Source organism: Salarias fasciatus, chromosome 18 (assembly GCF_902148845.1).
Source record: "Salarias fasciatus chromosome 18, fSalaFa1.1, whole genome shotgun sequence".
In the NCBI taxonomy this organism is placed as follows: domain Eukaryota; kingdom Metazoa; phylum Chordata; class Actinopteri; order Blenniiformes; family Blenniidae; genus Salarias; species Salarias fasciatus.
This window is the reverse complement of record NC_043762.1, coordinates 17,909,440-17,929,662: the sequence shown is the minus strand read 5'-3', so window position 1 is coordinate 17,929,662 and position 20,223 is coordinate 17,909,440. Positions and strand designations below refer to the sequence as shown.

Here is a 20,223-nt window from a genome sequence, read left to right as displayed (position 1 = left end):
TAAAGATCTTTAATATTTAATATTTGAAATCTTTAATATGTCTATAGTCTGCACACTTTAATTACAAAAAAAAAACAAAAAACAGATCAACAGATACTATTTAAAAACAAAGTTGTGTTGGCCCCTGTTCCACATCACAACACAAACATATCTGGCATGAAGAATGTAGAAACTCGTTTATTACATTGTTGCAGCATTTTTGTACTTGATATATTATGAAAGGAAACGAGCTTTAAAGTAATTTGGACAAAGATCCTAACAAAATCAGTCTGAAACAAGGAGCAGAGCTTGAAATTACTGAGGTTAGACTAGCCTCATCAAAGGGAAATAAAGTTTATGTGGTTTTAAAAGACTACATAGGCTCTTGTTTTCATTTCCAGTTGTCGTCACAAAGTGCCTTCTTGTCACCCTGAGAAGCAATGATAAAATATGAGTGGAAACGTCCCAACACTGAAGGGATGATTTTAGGGATAAGCTTTCCGCTACAAAGTGAATTATACAAAGATCAGACTGTACTGTGAGGGTAACAATGTGAGTCTTGAGGACTGCAAACACACAACTTGACAAAGTACACAACCAGTTTGCTCATGAGATTTGTCTTTCTGGGAAATTCTCATAAATGTTACATCTCAATATATAAAACTCTACCAATTCATGTAAAGAAATCCAATCACAATCTGCAATAAAAGATCCATGAGCACACCTTCAAATCAGGATGTAATTTATCAGTCAGAAGGCAGTCTTGTCTTGAGCACACTGTTTTATTTTTAAAGTCAGCAACCATCACTGTTTCCAACATCAACTGTGAAGGGAAATATCAGGATAAATGCTGAACTGCTCAGATAATCTGTTACAATCTGTTCATCTCACTCGGTTCCCTCTCTTGAAATCTGTTGTGGCATCATTTGTCTTTAATCAAGTAATAGCCTCATATAAAGCCAGTATCTAATGTAAAACATCCATATGTTAAAGGAAATGCATTATTACATCTGAATGTGATTCAGAACTTGTTTACAATCCAAACAATGTAAATATGAAAATCTCAAGTCATTCAGTCTAATTTCCACAGTTTGTTCCAAACTCAGAGATGAATACAGCCAGATCACTTTAACATATCTGTGCCTCACAGCCACTGTGGTTTCTTACTCCTTCAGTTCCTCACAGTTCACAGTACTAATTGCTTTTCATAAAGCTCTTTCAAAATACACATCAGATCTTTCACACCATTTCAGGGTGACAAAGTCAAAGCATGACGCATTCCAGGCTTGACTGTTTGTAACTATGTGTGTGAATCTTGAGTGTCCTCTTGCTCAGCTGTTTTTGTTGTCGTCCCATGCTGCAAGTGTGATTTGAATGTTTTGGCATCATACACCCAGACAGTGTCTATGCCCTCCCCAGCAGTATGTTCAGGAACCCAGGTAGGGAAGGGGAAGCGACAGGCCACCACTTTCGCTGTGCTCGGCAACTCACTGGTGAGCTTGAGCTCCAGCTGGTCCATCTGCAAATACAGACAGCAAATCATTAGATTGTGACTAATGCAGCAGGATAAAATACCACAAACAAATCAAAACTAAAGCAAGAAGCTAAACTAAATTGAAGAAGAAAAAAAAGCTACAAAACAGCTGAAAACAAACTGAAAACAACAGCGCTCACCATTTGTGGGACTCCAAAAATTACAACATTGGAGTACTGGGCAAAACTGACCTAGACAACAATTAAGAAAAAAAAAACATTACTGACTGAATGAAAAACCCAAACTGAGGTTAACATTTCTTGTCAGAAGAAATTATTTTGTTTTCAACTCTCAGGTACCTTCCATAAGTCAGAGATGTGGAAAGAGGTGGAACGGTGCACCCCTTCTCTCCATGCCTTGTAGCGGGAATACCACACCAACCAGGGGTTCAGTTCAAATCCAGATGCCACAAATCCATGTTTGGCTGCTGCAATTACCTACAAGGAAGAAATAATAACAATAACGTTTATCATGGTGCATACATTTTTTTTTACACATTTTAGGATGACTATCTCATTGAGCTTCCTGATTTTTTTTTTTTTAGAAATTTTAAAAGATGCCATACACTAAGATTCCTTCTCAGATTGTCGTCACTTATCAAAGTGTGGAATACACCTGCTCCACGTTATTTGTTGGGAAGAGAGAAAAAATGCATGTGTATTTAAAATAAACAACTAAACAATTCTTGATTGACAAGGAATGGCCTGCAATACGAGTACCTAATGACGGAATAAGAGAAGTGCATGTGGAAACAGCATTGCAGAAATTAGGCTTTAATCCAACATTCTAGATGGGATGAAAAATATGCATGCGCACACACACACACACACACACACACACACACACACACACACACACACAAATGGTTAAGTGCTAACTCAATTTACCCTTGTATTGTCAGTGAAGCAACATTTAAAGCACTTACTATCCTCCCATCTCCACTTCCAATGTCCACCAAGGTCCCGGATCGTGTCCGCAGCACGCCGAGCACATTCTCCACCTGAGCCGTGGTGGCTGGGACGAACGGGAGGCAGATTTTTCTCAGGGCAGGGGCAACGAACGGAGCTGTCACCGCATACAGGGCGACCAGGGAGCCTCCCACCACCCCTGTTATGACGAGACCGAGCCGACTTCGGCTCTTTCGTTCGGGGACAGCCTCTTGATTCTGCCCCGAGTCCAGGAAAAGCGTCTCCTGTGACATATCGAGTGCTGCCCTTTATGTCGTCTCTCAGGTCGGAATGGCGGCTAATAATCCGCTGAAGCTAGCGGCTGTCCGAGGTCGTTAATAGTCCAGCAAACCACATATTACTGTGGAAAGTTGTCGTAAAATAAAAACTTTACAGAGATAGACTGCTGTCTTTCAGTCATGCCCTGTAAAGCATCACCTGTCCATCGCTGTTATCATCCCGAGTGGATACAGCTTCAGTTGAACAAAGGTTCCTCTTTTCCCCCTTTTTTTTCAGTGCCCTCAAGGGTTTTAAAAGCGTCAGACTGCCACAAGGTATTTGTGAGACTCAAAATTCAGCCACGAATTATCCGGAAAATACTAAAATGGAATTATTTCCAAACCCCAATTCTGGGGACCAGCTTAATGTCTCCCGAAATGGACTTTTAAACAGGCTTCTGTATGAATGCCTGAGTCTGACTAAAACAACTTCCAGGCTTTTTTATGATGGACTTTCATTATCAATATAAAAACACAAAACGTAGTACATACAATATCAGAAACAAAACACCCAACATTGTGTTTAAATTTAGTCTATGCATTAGATCAAGGTTTCTCAACACTGGTCCTCATGTTTTAGGTCCCTCATAGTTGCAAAACACCTGATTTTCAATGAGGACTCATTATTATTATTATCTTTACAAGCATGATGAAGACATAAACACCAGCTTGAGGACCGCTGAAGCAACGAGAGAGCTAAAACATGCAGGACACTGGGCCTCGAGGACCAGGGTTGAGAAACCCTGCATTAGATTAAACTGGAAACCTTCAGCTTTGAACGTTTTTACTTCCAGATGTCAGTTACAGCAAAGGTGTTGATGACTGCGACCTTCTCCTTGGACTGCCGATTGAAGCTCTGCTCAAGGACTGTAAGATAGCTGTAGGTAAGTTACACTTTTCTATGATGTTTGATACTGCTGTTAATGAAATGGCGGCAGGGACTGGAGCTGCAGGGGCAGGTGTGACAGCCGACACTTGGGGTGGCTGAGACAGGTGCAGCAGCTGCAAAGGGTGGCACAGGTGTGGCAGCTGCCAGAGTTAGTGCAAAGGGTGACACTGGGGCAGTGGTTGGAGACTGGCTTGTGGGGGTCCTTGGCTTGTGGTCTTTGTATGGAGTTTAAGTGGAGCACTCTAAGTGGTGTTTTTGGAAACAGCATCCCCTTGTGATCAACCTGGTCAACAGTCTTTCCTGCTGTGCCTCAAATTGCACCGGGGTCAAGGAAAGAAGCATCACTTTTGCCGCCCTTTCTTTGTTGGTGTCTGTTATTCTCCCTCGCCAGTGTTTTGTCCAAAAACTGTCTTTTTTTCTTTCTTTTTCAGGCCTCAGCAACAATGTCCTTTACACTGAGGAGGACTTTTAAAAGAGGCAGCATAGGATTTCTGTCTGGAAGCTGGAGGAAATGCAGAGCAACCATTACAATCATGACTTCAATGAAAGAAGTTCTGCGGAAACCAGAATGTCATGGGAGGAGATGGATTCTTACAGATTGTGGATGAGTCAGCACAGCTTCAGGATGGACATTGCAGCCTGAAAATGCTCTTCAGAAAGGAATAATTAACTCCTCCTTTTAACCGCTCTATGGTTAACCAAAGGCTGAATGAGTTGCCATTGGCTGGAATATAATTAAAAAGAAGTAAACAAGTGATTTAAGACTTCAGTTGTTTTCTATGGCAAAGACCCAAACACAGACAGGCGGGGGTGTCGTCTACAAATTCTTTATTTGGAGAAGAAGATTCAGAGCAGAGGTATCTGGAGGCATCAGGCAGCAGCAGAATCTAGTGATCAGCAGATGGTCGGTACATCAAGGAGCAAACAAGGGAATACAGAATGCTGATCTGAAGATATGAACAATCATCTGGCAGCGAAGACTGAATACACAGAGCAGGGAGGTGGAGACGAGACATAACAGGATGACTGGGTGATTGAAGGGGTGAGGTGAGGAACCGGGGAGAGACAAGGACACAGGAGGGATGGGAGACATGTGGAAGTTGGGTGGAGCAGAGAGAACCCTGACAGTCTGTGTTAATCAGGCATGAATAGAATTCCATTTTGTCCCTCACTCCTGCAACAGCAAAGTAATTTGTGGCAGCGTCTCAGCGTAATCTCTGCATTTGTTCATAAAAGTCCAATGTGAGGCTCAACACACACAGTACTGTATGTTCCACATATATTGTTGGAAGTGTGGTGAGGGCCTGGCTTTAGAGTGTCCACACACATTCATCTTTTGTTATTCTTTCATATTTTAACTGTGATATCGTGGTCAAGACACAAAAGAGAGATCTTCCTCTCCGATTATGAAGCCAACGCTGGCTTCAGGACTAACTCCCCTTACCTGACTCAACAGTTGTTCAGCAAGTCTGAGTGATATTGTGAATCGTCATTTATGACAATAAGCTTGAAATTAGTGTCCTGGTTTTTACCTGACAGAAATTGGTGACTCGATCTGTTTTTTTAATGTCCATGTAAAGTCTCTTGCTTTGGTTTGTAATAATGTCCATTGTTTTCAATTTAGGCTTTTACTCACCAAAAATATATCAGAAATATTTTACTCCACTGTGAACCTTAAAAACAAAGAACAAAAAAAGGACAAATAAAGGGGCCTGGTATTGAAAAGTACGGGTGGCTTTGTTGCAGATCATTTAAATCCTTTTTTGATTAATCCCTGTCAAATATTACAGTGTAAGTCCTTGTTGCTACTGTATAAGCTGCATTGTTTGTAGTGTAATATTCAGAAATACCCCCTAACCTCTTTGACTGTGGGGAATTAACATTAAAACAATAAATGTAGAAGTCAAAGCAGGAGTTTTTATAATTGTTCACGTTGTAAGACTCAGGATATAGCATCAGGAGTTAAATACTTTATTGCTTTAATCCTCCAACACTTTTAATATGGGTCCATGTAGGTATCGATTAATTAGAAGTCATTGGACAACGTGCGGTGGACAGTGTGGTCCAGCCCTGACATGCCGTGGTGCACCTGATGGTGGTGCATGTGGTGGTGGCTGGTGGTGGGGCCGTCATCCAGCATCAAGTCGTCGTCCTCCTCCCCCCTGTAGCCCTCCGCCGCGTCCTGCGAGTAGCTGTGTTTCATCACCACGATGTTCCGTCGAGCTGTGGGCGTGGTGTGGTGAGACAGGCGCGGCGACTGCTGGCTCACCATCATCGGCGGCAGCGGAGGCGCGAGGGCCGCGCCGTCGGGCGCAATGGTGGCGTCCCGCATGCTCAGGTTGCTGCGGCTGCCGTGCACGCTGCCGTGCACGCTCCCCTGCTGAGACCCACAGTGGTGGTCGCGGATGCATTTGCTTTCCGCACGTCGGAGCTTGTGGAACTTGTCAAAGTCTTCAGCCAGCGCGGGATCGGTGAGGTCTCCAGACGGGGCGCGGCGGAGAGTGCAGAGCTCGTAGTGAGGAGGCTCGAAGCCCGGGTGGAGAAGGGCGGGGTCGAAGTCGTCTCTGTGGGTACAGAGGAGGAGAAGCTATTGTGGTCAAAGCACAAATATTCAGGAAAACCCACAGAGTGTTTTGGTTTCAGGATGTCAAAAATGTGTGACTTTAATAAGTCTACAGAAATCCACCCAATGTTTGTGTTGTGCACTTTGCTTGATTTTCCATTTGACTCAAAATGTCAGAAATGATCAATTTTCAACAAATAATCTACTATTTCTGTTGCAATTCTTCAAATTGCAATGAATCTACAGAGCATTGGTATTCCAAGTCAGACTGGTACAAGGGCAGTTTGTTTGATTTAGAAAAATAGTCATGTTTTTTTTTAATCAGAGTGCTTTCAACTCATTATGTAACTTCAATAACATTCAATCTGTCACATATTTGCAATTCACTCTCTTATTGTAAAATTATACAGTGCTACTACAGAATTGAACTATTATCATAATACTAGCTGTGCTGAGAAAGGTTAATCTGAAGTTAAAGTTCACATTGAGCAAACATGAAAAAGAAATATAAATAAAGTAGTTAAGTTTGATCAGCAGAAACTCATACAAGAAGCGAAAATGCAAAACAAAACACTGAATAGCGACTCAGGAGAACTGCAGAGTGCAGCTAGATGCATGCAGTGAATAAAATCTCTCACCTTCGAATGATGTATTTCTTGCGAGGCTGTTTGACCTGGATGATGACAGAGATGATGAGCAGGATGACAACCAGACCGCACGTCACCCCGATGATGGTGAGATTAGTGTTGTCCAGCGTATCCAGGATGCTAGCTTTTCTCTTCTCTGGGTAAATAGACAAGAATAAAAATCCCTCATTTAGGTGAATGCCTGCTGGCAGGAGTTTTTCAAGGCTGTCTGTTAGAATACCTTTGCAGTGATTCTCATCCCATGGGTAAACACAGTTCTGGACACCATTGCAGACCAGAGTCTGGTTGATGCACATGTTGCTGTGGCAGAAGAAAGTGTCTCCCTCACATGGAGCTGCAATTAGAACAATCAAAACACACAGTGGACTAAACTGTAAGCCGCATACATCCAACTGCGGCAGCACAATATTCTATGCGTCAAAACAGTGTTTTCTAATATTTTGAAAAGCATAAAGCTGTCCACACAACTTATCATCTCGGAGTACTTCAGTTGATACCACCAAACTACGCATTTGGTGTGTTAACTCACTGAGTGAGGCAAGAAGTAAAAATATAACCTAATATCCTAAAGATAGTGGTATCGCCATACCCTCAAAAAATATTTGAAAACTGTTTAAATGTGGACAATACAAAAGAAATACTTTATTAATCCCATGGAGAATTCAGGAGAAACAACACTGTCTCCAGGATTGAATGGTCAGATTTCAAACAGTGGTTGATTTGTTCAAGACTGAAACCCAGCACAAAAAATGTTTTAGTTTGAAAAACTTGTTAGTCCTCCAAAATTCCATCAAACGATCTGCAGGTTAACTCTGAGAACTGCCAGTGTTTTTATTGATGTGATCAGAAATGAGAAGATTCTATTCTACACAAATTTGACCCATTTATGAAGCAAGCAACTCAAACTACAGTGTCCCATTCAACATGTTGTGAGTTTGAAGTACAAAGAAAATACCTTCAAAGTGGTTATAATCAAGTGAATGATTTTAAACGCATGTTTAAAAAAATTCCCTGATAAATGTTGGAAAAACAGACTTAACCACCCCTCAATGGCATCACTTCTTCTAAACTACAGCCTATTGATTGAATTCACTCACGTTCGTGGAAAGTTGTGAAGAGAATCTTAAATCTGCTCTTCCTGCTCCCCTCGTCTGCCCACAGCCTCACCACGCCCACCGACGACACCAGCATGACGTCGTTGGCCACCGTGGAGCAGAACTTGTTCTTCAGGTGCTCCACGGAGCTGCTGCCGTCGTAGATGGCCACAAAGTTCCGCTTGCACTCGTTGGAGTTGTGCATCTCGTACTCCAGAAAGCGCATGTAGATCTGTGTGTGTGGGGAGGATGAAATGTCACTGATTGTCCAGAACAAACATCTCTTATACTACACAAGACCCAAACGAATTAAAAATCAGCAGCATGCTATGTCAGGTGATTTTCTGAACTGTTTATTTACATTTTAAATCGGTACGATGTCGAACATAGTCACAGGTCATGGATGTCCTGATCAATGTCTATTATCACATTCTTCATGCAGAACTTAGATATTTTTCATTTGAGAAATGTGACAAAATATGTTGTTTTCATGATGTTTTTCTTGATTTGCACAGACCTTGGCTTTCTTTGGAGCTCTGATGTGCCACCTGCAGTCCACAGCTTCAGTGTACTGTGCTCGGCCCTCTCTTGAGATCTGCAGTGATTCCACAAAGCCTTCTGATCCACTCAGCTCAAACTCACAAACTGTGAAGCAAAGCAATTCGATACTTGAAGTGCCCAGTCAAAATGTCTTCTTCAACTAAAAAGCGAGGACAGAATGCCTGAACTTTACTCATGTTTACTATCTTAGTAGTTGGATGACTTCAAGTCATGATGTTCTTTAATCTCAATCTTTTTTTTAGCTGGTGTGGAATGCTGAAATAGTGCTATGCTATCTTAATAATATCTGTGTACTTACATGGAAGAGCTGGCAGGTCCCCAAGCTCTTTAAATTCAGGATCTAAATGCAGGACAGAACCACATAAGTCACATTTCAAAGGCAAAATCTGATTGTTTATTCGTGACTTAAGTTACTTCGCAGATGGGTGGATCTTATACATTTGTGCATTTTTCTGTTAATGCAAAATAGCAGTAAAAAAAACTGACATGAGTTCATTTCAAGTTATTCTGTGGTGTGCTGTGTGGATGCAATATTCACTGACACATTGCTCAACAGACAGAAGAGATAAAAACTAAATCTCTGACCTCTCTCGACTTTTGAGTTAAGCACAAAGATACCAAAATAACACAGAATAGAAATATCAATATTAAAGACATATTGCAAAGCAATGCAACAACACAGCTGGCCAAAGCTTCTGTAATCTGTGCAGCCGCTCATTGTGTCTTGCCCCAGTTCTACCCTCTTGCAATACCGATGCCCTTCATTGAAAAAGAAAAACAGAAGGGAACAAATATTGTGTTCTAAACCTTTGTGCTGATGAATCTGCTTGATAGGTGGATTATAAACCCTGATGTACCAGCTTAGTTGAGGACAGATTAGATTCCAGCAGCAGCCCCAACCTGCTGATAGAAATACTAGTCCTACTATCTTTTCTTCGGTCTTCCTCTTCAAGACAGATAATTTAAAGTCATCACTTTCTTTATTAGAGACAGAGATTAAATGGCTCATAAAATACAATCATGTCAAACGATGTAATAAATTAAGCAAATGTGTTAAGTTGAAGTGGAACTGTGCGATCAGCAGCATCATGTGGTATAGTGACTATGGTTGGAGGTGACGGAGGTTCATGTGTGCAGTGACCGAGGGCATGCAGGTTTGGATTGGATGATCAGCTGTTAGGAAGAGGAAGATTGTCATCGCCACCTTGATGCAGCTTATGTAGCGGAATATGTGAAGGTGACAAATTTGCTTACAGCTCAAATCGACGAGGACTCCTTGTAATCCGTTCATGTTTCTGTTTATGTAACGTTACAATGCATCCCAAGGAGATTTACACCTTTTTACAAGCAAAATACATACACACGAGATGAACTGAGATGTGGAGTCATTTATGTAAATCCTTTGATTGTTTTGTTTAAAAATGTATGGTATGGACAAAAACTGTGGTTTTTGTGGTCTTTATAAACAGAATGCAGCCATCCCTAAGACAGATAGAAAGATTGATTGAACTCCTTGAAGGAACATTGAATGGGTCTTAATGGTTTAGATGAGGATTGGGACATCGTGAGACTACATTACCAAATAATGTAAAGATTTTTGGAACACTTTTCGAGCTATAAGATCAGCTGTGTTTTTGATTTTTTTTTTTTGTTGTTGTTGTTATTTCAGTTTCCCCTGTATTGTTTTCATACTTGAGAATATCTCCAATTACTGGAAAATATCAAAAATCAATATTTTCAATTTAAACAGTTTAAATGTTGATTTATAGTCACACTTGGCTCACGAGCAACAAAGAAAAACACTTTTAATCACCTCGAGGTTAAAGAGCACAATCAGCTGATATTAGCATCACCAATTATTCTCAAGCATATTTTTAGACTGATAGGAAACTGAGTAACCTCAGACAACCTGTGCAGACACAGGTAGAACATGCAATCCCAACACAGAAATGTCTCCTGTCCCAGCCTGCACTGCCAATAGTAGATTATTTTACTCTTGCACCAATGCTGGGTTTTATTTTTATTTTATTTTTTATGATAATAATCATTTGAGATTTAACATGAGCCAACACAGATATCGCTACCAAGAAATCTACACAACAGGATCTGATGAGTTAAAACCTTAGGTTGTGTTTGAGAGTGGCTTGAAAAAAAAAAAAAAGGTCACTGGTAAACATCTTTATTGCCTTCCTTTCTTTAATGTAATTCCAAATGAGCTTTGAATTTAAGCATTGATCAGCTTACTGAGTGCATGAGGGCAAATATATTCTGCTCTGCAACTCCTGATGGGAATTAAGACAAGGGATTAACATCTGGAATTAAGGGCTCATTACTCTTAATACGAACACACAACCAATTCCTATCTGCCAATAATCTCTTTAAAGAGCAAGGCTTTTATAAAAAATATAAATTCTTAAGCTTGTGTGAATTCACTGGGAGATAGGGTAAGAATTGAAGATTTTTTTTTAAACACTATGACATGCTTATGTGTCAAAACAGTGTTGGCCTACCGGCACTTTAAAAATCTGTATGTGCAGAAATGCCAAGTCTTAAATTGCAGCAATCCCTTGAGGGAAAAAAATAGACTCAATCATGTTAAGAAAGAGAGAGGGGGGGTAGGGGGGGGTGGGGGGGGGGGGGGGGGGGGGGGGGGGGGGGGGGTGATGGACAGAGGGTTGCAGATTAATCTTCGCCCCTCGTCTGTGTAGGTGGCCTATAAAATCTGCAGTTAATAAAGCCTCTGCCTCGGACTCCCTTAAGCTGCTGCTGCGGCTCATCAGTGACAAGCTGTATTTCCCCTGAAGACAAGTTTTCATTAACTCTTGTGTGTGAGACTGAGGAAAGAAGAGCCTTGTGTGTGTGTGTTTTTTCTCTCCTCTGCTCCTCCTGTCAGCTGCAGCTGTTGTGTTTACTACAAATGGGAATGAAAGTGTTTTCCCAGCATCATAAAGTCAAGACTGAAAATGGTAATATTTGCATAGGCAACTTAAAAATCAACATGATTTGGACCATTTCCCACATTCTTTGATACTAGTTTGAGAAAAACTAAGATTCTCTACTGTTAAATCATCGCATCTTGAGTGTATATGTGTGTGTCAGTGACACAACACAAGCGGCTACTGTGACTTTGTGCTTTGAATGTAGTGTGTGACAAGGAGAAGTCAGAAATAAAAGCTATAAAGGTTGGTGTTGGCTGGATTTCACATGTGCCATGAAGGCAGAGGCTTATTAGTTCCAGCATCTCCCCCCCTGCAGGAGAAAACCAACGTCTGAACAATACAAAACATATCAAATATACTGATAATAAAATCAAAACATGCATGTGGCTGAATTAAAAAAAATAAGTTTGATATCTTTTGAGATGGAAATTTAGTCACAGGCCATTACATCAGAATTTACCCATGAGACAGTTCCATCACCCACCTTGTGTGAAGTTGTATCGGGCAGAGAAGCCAATGGCCTCCAGTTCTCCATCAGCTACAAACTTGATGTACAGGTACCTCCCACTGGAGCGGACGTACGCGGGGCTTTCCTGCCCACAGTAGCGGCCGATGATGGGTGAGAAACCAAAAGGCCCGTCGCGGACTTCAATGTGGTCAAATTTACATTCCCAGGACGGCTCAATGGAGTACTTGTCATCGAAGAACAGGTCGATGCACTGCCGTGGAGAAGCTGCAGCAGGAGCAGCAGTTCCACAACAGGTTTCAGGGATGTAAACGCTTTTAAGGTAGATGAAGAGAGAGCCTCACCTTCGATAATGTATATGCATTCCTTGTCAGGCGGGTACTTCTCAGGATAGTTGGGTGAGGTGAAGTAACCTCCATCAGGTTCCTTTATCCAAGTCCCACACTGGCCAGCTGGTGTCACACCGGAGTTGTTCTTCACTGGGAATTGGCCGACAGTGTACAGACAGACAGACAAGTGGGAGAGAATGGACAGGTCATGAGTGGAGCATGCTTTCTGTTCATAGTTTTCAAGTTCAAACTCACTGTTCCATAAATAAGATATTTACTGTGATGGATATATGAAACTTTCAGCTCCATCAGATTTGAAATTACCTGAATTTGATGTCTATTTCAGGAAATTAACTCTCAGTTTAGCGCATTGAAAAAGCCACATTATAAAGTAATTAAGAAAGGGAAATAATGTCTCCATCCATCCACATTCGATACCACTTTTCATTGTCATGTGGCCCTGGCAAAGAAGTGACAGTGATTACAAATACCAGGTCATAATAATGTGAAGCAATACCTTGAGTTTTTGTTTTAGAAGTTGTGGCATAGGACAGCCGAGGTGAGATGAGACAAGCTGCAAAAGGACACAAGAAAAACAAGATCTTAAAGACTGTTGTTACTTGTCAGAAATCTTTCTCAAATTACATTTAGGATAGAAGAACATACAAATTAAAATATCTTCAATGTGATAAACTCACCGATGAGCAGCAGAAGTTTGTACACCATCCTTGCTTTCTAAGGACCCCTGTTCATTAAATAAAAATAGTTGTTCGGCTTAACAATTCCCCATTAAATGCATCAAATCCCACATCAGGAACTTCAGCGTGGCCATCCTTCACCGCTTCTCTTCTGACAGCTCAAAGGATTACTCCTTGTCCGGCACAAACCTTCACAATATTTGCTCCACCTTTAGGCTGCATTAATCCTCTCAGAGGATCCAGCAGCCTATACAGTCATTCACAAAGCTGCCCCCACTGCAAAAATGGTGTGTGTGTGTGTGTGTGTGTGTGTGTGCCCACAATTTGAGTACAGAAGGACTCTCTCTCTCCTCTGTCAATACATTAGCTGGTTCAAAAATACCTTGATAATACAAAGTTAATGTAAAAAGTACAGAGATTTAAAAATGAATGCCAGTCTCACCTCTCTGTCTTCATGTTCATTCTTCTTCTGGAGTGATTTAATGTGGGGTACCAACCTCAGAAAGTTGGAAACACCTTTGTTGGTTTGTTTGAAAAATTCAGAGTAGCTGTTTTGTTTAGTTTTTTTTTTTTGTTTTTTTACAGCAGAATCTTTTTCCTGTTGTACAGTGACATTAATTGTGAACAGTCTATGGTGATCCTGTTATGCCCAAAGGAATGCAGCTGTAACTGTGATAGTGCACTGATCACTTTTTCATTTGATTGTTTGTATGAATTTGTTTTAACGTCTCGGTTTGTTGGATTACTACTGCAGGATTACTATTGCAACACATCATCAGTAGGGTAAAACTAAGCTGTCTCACTTCGGTCTACAACCAGCTCACGTTTCGTGGGTGAACAATCCAGTGCTTGGTGAATTCTGCTTCACAGTAAGAGGAAGAACCGACATCGAAGGATCAAAAATGGACGTTGCTATGAACGCTTTAGGTTTCTGACATTTAATGATGTCAATGTTGTGAAGAGGAAGGATGCAGAAAGTCTCTGTTGTGTTCATGAGAGGGCAGCAGACACAGGTAAGAGTTAAAAACAACTAAAAAATAGTTTTTTTTTTTTAAATTAGAAAGTTAAATCAACAACACACATACACACATTACAATGTCCTAATTTAAATGAAAGTGCATAATGTGAAATAATTATATTAAAAGCAATCAAATTAAATATGATGCACTTTAATGTGTTTTTTTAAAACAATGTTGCATTAAATCGGATACATTGTTGCCAAATTAGTCAGGAAAGTTCTAAATGATGTCATCTAATTTACATAGCTGCTCATTAGCATATCATGACAGCCTTGCCATTTCTAGTAATGAGTAATCTTTTTTTTTTCTTTTTTCCAGCATTACAATGCCATTACCAATCACTGACAATAATATAAGGCGCAGTCCAGTTAATATAAGTCAGTTTGATTTTTCTTCCTCCAGAGCCAGTGGAGCATCAAGTTTGTGTACAGATTAAAAAGAAGGAAGCGTACTGACGCAAAGTGTGTCACATGACATTACAGAGATACAGCCGTACAGAGACCTACTCATTCAAAGGCAGCTTTTACATGGAAGTACAGACACCTATAGTGTTTTATTTATTTTTACAAATGTAGAAATGCTATAGTTCCAAATTAAATTTGATTGGTGTCTTACACAGAAACATTTGTATAATTCTGAATATTTAGATTAATGTAGTGTTTCCTGTTTGGACTTTATTCTGCCAATTGTCCATTTACTTCAATAATCACATATTCAGTTTTATAATAATTAATATAATAACATGCATCTCAAAATTCCATCAAGAGGGGTTCCAAACTCGTTGACATATTTAAACATGTTTTTTTTTAAGTAACACAATAGTTATTTTGCCTAGTAATTACTTTAAAATATTGTTGGCATAGTTACTAACTCAGTTACTTTTTGAAGAACCTAATAACTATTATTACTTCTTAAAAGTAACTTGCCCAAGACTTGGGATTAATAAAGGATTTTTATTCTTCTCTAAAGAAGTTCTTCAAGTTTGCGTTATGTCAGAAATCTTTCTCATATTTATTTATTTATTTATTTATTTAGAGATTAGATCCCCATTAGTTGTCACCTAGGTGACAACTAGTCTTCCTGGGGTCCATAACAAAAGCAAACATCACATATCAAAGTACACAAGATTAAAACAGAGAAATAGTGAACAGAATACACAAGATAAAATAATCATAAGAAGCAGTGCAGAAACCCGTTATAATATAGAAAAGGGTGAAAAGAATGTATATTCACAAATGATATGGAGTGAGACAAGACCCTAATACAATTAAAACATAACCAACATTAAAAATGCACCAACAATTAAATCAAGATTTAAACATTTCCGCGATCACAGATTTAAACCTTTTTATGTTGTTCTCTTTCCTTACTGCTGCAGGTAAATTATTCCACCGATTAGCTGCCCTGTACATCACTGTACTCTGCATAGCACCTGTCCGAGCCTTAGGGAGAGAAATGTAATCCTCTGCATGACACCTGGTGAAATGGTTATGGCGTTGATGAATGTACATGATTCTCTCAAAAAGAGGCCAAGGTTTCATTTTTATCTGTATATTCTGAAGGAAAATGACGAGATTCTTCTGTAACCTCCGCTCTACAGGTAGCCATGAGAGACAGCGATGCATATATCCAATGTGTGTTCGGAGTGGGCAACGAAGAACCAGCCGTGCAGCTTTATTCTGTAGTACTTGTAGCTTTTCAATATCTTTTTTAGTGGTTCCCGACCATAAGACTGAGCAGTAATCTAAATGAGATAAAACTAATGACTGGGTGACATATTTGACAGATGAGTCTGTCATGAAGTAGGCGCATCGTCTGATAGCCGAAAGAGCTCTTCCCATTTTTGTCGCAATTTTATTAACATGACTAGTCCAGCTCAAATTTTCATCTATGGTTAAGCCCAAGAGATCAACCTTATGCACCTGCTCCAGGTGTATATTATTTAAGGTGAGGGACAAAAGATTACTATTCATTGATTGCCTTCTATAATTTAGAGTCATGCACTTTGTTTTACTTATATTTAATGCTAACTTGTTAGATACCACCCATTCAAATACCTGGTCTAGCTCACTTTGAAGCGTATTATTTAGGATCCGCATGTTCTCCGACCCGTAATATATTGTAGAATCATCAGCATACATGGCAACAGAGGATTTCTTTAAGATAAAAGGAAGATCATTTGTAAATATCGAGAAACACAGAGGACCAAGGCAGCTACCCTGTGGAACTCAACAGTCTAGCCCCAGTACAGAAGAAAAGCTACCATTGAAGTATACTGACTGAGATCGATTTGATAAATAACTCTTAAACCACTTAAGAGAGCAACCAGAAAAACCATATGCGGATAGTTTGTCCAACAACAAGTTGTGATCGATCATATCAAAGGCTGCACTAAAATCTAAGAAGACCGCCCCAACATAATTTCTTGCATCAAGTTTACACAGCCAGTCATCAGTCATATGAACAAGTGCAGTGGAAGTAGAGTGACAGTCTTTAAAAGCATGCTGAGAATCAGAGGCAAGATTAAAATTCCTAAAATATTGTGAAATCTGTGCAAATATAAGCTTTTCCATAATCTTACTCAGAACAGGCAATATACTAATGGGTCTGCTGTTAGTGCCATTGAGAGCAAGCTTATTATCTTTTCTATTATCTTATATCATCTTTACTATGTGGTAATCAGGGAAAGCTACCCTGAGTTCTTTGTGTTTAGCATTATCTCTAACAATAAGTGCATTTATTTTTCTTTCCACTGTGACTAAAAACACAAAACAATAACACAAAGACACCTTTTGGCCTCATTATTTAGCCTTATTTTAGTGTTTAGCTTAGAAAACAACCAAGCCAATGACCTTATTATACATACATTACGATGTATTTTTAGCCATTAAACAGCTTCCCATCAGTTTTTGAACTCTGAATTGACATTCATGAAATATATCTCACAATAGTGCACTTTCATGTATTTCATGTATTCAAGCACAAAAATGTGGGTCCTTGAAAGTTAAAAAGAAAAGAAATAAACCCCAAAGCAGACAGTTTTTAATATATACTACCAATCCGACGCATGTCAGGCCTGAAGTGAAGTAGTTTGGACCTTCCTCAAGGATGAGTTATGCTTTTCTGTGAGCAAGACACCTGGCAGCTCAGTGACAGGTTTGAATGTCACCTCCATAATCAGTGGTAATGTTTACCTTTCGTTCACAATGAACAGTGGAGGATGAACAAGAGAAGATGTGGTTGGAGTTGGAGCTGAAAGATATGAAACAACAAATGTTTTCTGTCCAAATGTTTTATCTTAGTTGAAATAGGAGTCACTGCAGCCAAAGCACACACCACGTGCGATGACCAGTATCCCTTCATAGTAATGGATGTTGGATTGATGCTGATGCAGTTAAGGTTACCCATGTGACAGTTGATGCTGTCTTCCTTCTGCACTGCAACCTCACAAAGGCCATTCCAGGTGTGCTACAGATCAAACACATATGGATTTTGTGATAATCATCACTGGTATATAACAATGTTCTTACCAATTTTTTTTTTTGTCATTGAGAGACTCTGAAGAGAGATCAGTAGATGAATTAACCTCACTCCCAAGTCCCGGGCCAGCCAGTTTCTTCGAGAACACCTTTGACACCAAGGCAGCAAGGTTGAGAATTCTTGGAAGACCATTCAAGTTTCTACCAGTGGATATGGTGAAGACTGGTGAGGTCCTTACCTTGCAGACACAGACGAAGTCAACGGTGCAGACAGGTGCTGAATACCACAAAAGGCGTGCTGACTGGGGGCAGGTGACTTGTTATAAATAAACATCCAACTGTTTCCAAACCAACAGTTTTATTTCTTGTGCAATGAGGTAGCAATCAAGTGCAAAATTATAAAATGAGTTACCTTTAATGAGAGAAAATGTAACAATACCATATATGAAACTATAAATTAATGTACAAATATTAGCTAAACATATTAAACTTCATCAAATGTAAAAGAAAGTGTCTGCAAGTTCACGTTGGCTTCAGTCTGTGTTCATACAGCGTGGTGAACACCATATACATGACATCAGCCCTCTTGCTTTCTGGCACTCTCCGCAGCATGTCCCCGACCGTCTGTCCGAATCTTGAACACTCATCGCTCTCCGGTCCAAGCTTCTGTTGAAGTTCCAGCCGACGTTCTTCAAGCTGCGTCATCTGTCTGCTCAGCACGTCGTCCTCGTCAACGCGTTTCCGTTTGCGCGCTCTGACTCTCGACGTGTGGGATTGTGCTGGCACGGAGGGAGCGGTTGACAAGGGGGACATGGGCTGTGTTGATGGAGTCGGTGTCGGAGGAGAAGGGGGCTCTGAAGCGGACGGAGACCTTAGATCCGAGTCCAAGGTCCTGTGTGGGGTCATCTGTTAATAAGGAAAAGCAGATAGTTGGCTTTTGTCCATACAAAAAAAAAAAAAATAATACAATCCATTTTAGAGAAACCATGACAATAAAAGTCAGTTATTTGAAAATTTCCTTGCGCAAATCAGAAATAAAATCGATATTATATGCCATCTGGGGTTTTGGTTTGCATGTGCCACGAATGTTTACAAACATTGTTAGCTTGCTAGCTTAACTTGTTCACTCAGTTATCTACCTTAGATTTCAACTTCGACTCCTCCCGATGTTTCACATGCGGTTCCAGCCAGGATAGGTATTCATAGAAAGCCGGGGCCCTTCTGTCGTCCGCATCCTCGCTCCTGCATGCCATCTTCTTGCGGCGCCGAACGTATTTGTCCCGCAGGTTCTTCCACCTCTTCATGCACTCGGCTGCATCCAAACCGATGCCGTGGGCGATCTCCCTCCACGAGTTGTAGGTCATTTTGCTGTCTTTATAATCCCTGCAGGAGGAGTTGTAGAGGTGCTCGTACTTCCTGACCTCTGTGATGAGACGCTCCTCAATTTGCTCCATTTCTATAAACAGTAAACAGCTCCAACTGCTGAGCGATGGCGAGAAGCGGGACAAACCGGAAAAGCAGAGAACCGGAAATGAGGCAAGAGTACAACCGTTGAGGGAGGGTGTGCGTCGCGGCGACGTAGACGATGCGACTATGAATTCGTCTTAATGTTGACTCACGATGCGTCGCTCAGAGCGATTCAGTTATAACACAAGCGTCGTCTGCATGATCTCTCCTGGTTATCACAGACATATAGAGCTTTCCGCGCTGGCCCGTCAGCACTGACAAGTAAACTCACCGACTGAGCTAAGCTAAGCTAGGCTAGGCTAATGGCAGACCACTGAATGGTCACTCCGCGGAGAATTTGCTTTTCTAAATCAGTCCTTCTAATACACCATAACAGACAGGGTCCATGGTTAGTGTACTCACGTCTTTATGTTCCTTTTAACAAACGCGGAATAGTTTTATTGGTATCTGCGTCTAAAAAAACTACGCATAGGGCAGTGCGTCGCGTCAACGCAGTCCCTACCACCGACACGCTCTGCGTCGAAGTATTTCACAGCCACAACGCTAGGGGCGCAACAGCGCGGCTGGTTGTGCATTTGCTGTTTTTCACAGAAAGATGAGTGGCGATGCAACTTCTGTCTTTGGATAAAAGCCAGCAGACTGCTACAGTCTGTGGTGGTGAGCGACAGAATAGTCAGCTGTCTGGTTTTGTCCTTTTAATTGGAGGTGGACAAAGACCCTTGTGGCACTGTGTGCTTTTGAATTTAACAGGAATTCTTCTAAGAAAGACACGTATGTTGTGAGGTTTTTATTTCCTAATCCTCACAAAATACTCTGATTCGTACGTTTTTCTAATTTTTAATTTTATTTTTCATCATCATATGTCACCGCATGTGTAGCTTTATGAGACTTTTCCAACATGTAAAGTGTTTTAAAAATGTAAATAATAATAATAATAGTTATTATTATTATTATTATTATTATTATTATTATTATTATTATTATTATTATTGTTGGTATCATCACGTATCTTGTGGACTCTGATAATTATGAATGAGCATTAAGAGCTACATTTGCATGCGTATTCTACATACGAGACCCATTTATCAAAGCTGATTTAGGCTTTTACTGCTGAAAGACATTTACTGCAAAGGGATTCTTTCCTGTCGCACTCTTAATACAGTAATGTGTCACTCTCTCCTGTACCCTGAAACTCTGTGCCTTCAGCCTCTCAGCATTTTCCTGCAGGATCTCTTGACAGATGAATTGGAAGTTTGTGGTCTGAGCCTTCTGTTTCCGTAAAGTCTGCAGCAAGTAGTTTTCTTTCAAATTACTGTCTATTAGTTTTCTTGTTG

General features: G+C 40.4%; 3 protein-coding genes across 4 annotated transcripts; all 3 read right to left on the bottom strand.

The window, feature by feature from the left end:
* Positions 1–379: 379 nt before the first annotated feature.
* atpsckmt (fATP synthase c subunit lysine N-methyltransferase) lies at positions 380–2,905 on the bottom strand. Its single transcript, XM_030115662.1, has 4 exons — positions 2,439–2,905; positions 1,813–1,950; positions 1,654–1,704; positions 380–1,498 (listed from the first exon to the last, which is right to left on the bottom strand). Exons 1-4 carry the CDS (start codon positions 2,712–2,714, stop codon positions 1,280–1,282), a joined length of 684 nt encoding a protein of 227 aa, XP_029971522.1. The 5' UTR covers positions 2,715–2,905; the 3' UTR covers positions 380–1,279.
* A 2,748-nt stretch (positions 2,906–5,653) lies between these two features.
* On the bottom strand, positions 5,654–12,952 carry LOC115405490 (neuropilin and tolloid-like protein 1). The gene is made up of 10 exons (XM_030115076.1): positions 12,925–12,952; positions 12,744–12,800; positions 12,242–12,376; positions 11,916–12,164; positions 8,791–8,832; positions 8,449–8,576; positions 7,935–8,163; positions 7,058–7,171; positions 6,829–6,973; positions 5,654–6,191 (listed from the first exon to the last, which is right to left on the bottom strand). Exons 1-10 carry the CDS (start codon positions 12,950–12,952, stop codon positions 5,654–5,656), a joined length of 1,665 nt encoding a protein of 554 aa, XP_029970936.1.
* Positions 12,953–17,769: 4,817 nt separating this feature from the next.
* LOC115405610 (uncharacterized) lies at positions 17,770–19,399 on the bottom strand. Of its 2 annotated transcripts, XM_030115234.1 has the most exons (3): positions 19,292–19,390; positions 18,562–18,901; positions 17,770–18,328 (listed from the first exon to the last, which is right to left on the bottom strand). In XM_030115234.1, exons 2-3 carry the CDS (start codon positions 18,874–18,876, stop codon positions 17,945–17,947), a joined length of 699 nt encoding a protein of 232 aa, XP_029971094.1. In that variant the 5' UTR covers positions 18,877–18,901; positions 19,292–19,390; the 3' UTR covers positions 17,770–17,944. The 2 variants fall into 2 exon arrangements, with proteins under 2 accessions (XP_029971094.1, XP_029971093.1); XM_030115233.1 differs by having other exon boundaries at positions 18,562–19,399.
* Positions 19,400–20,223: the final 824 nt, after the last annotated feature.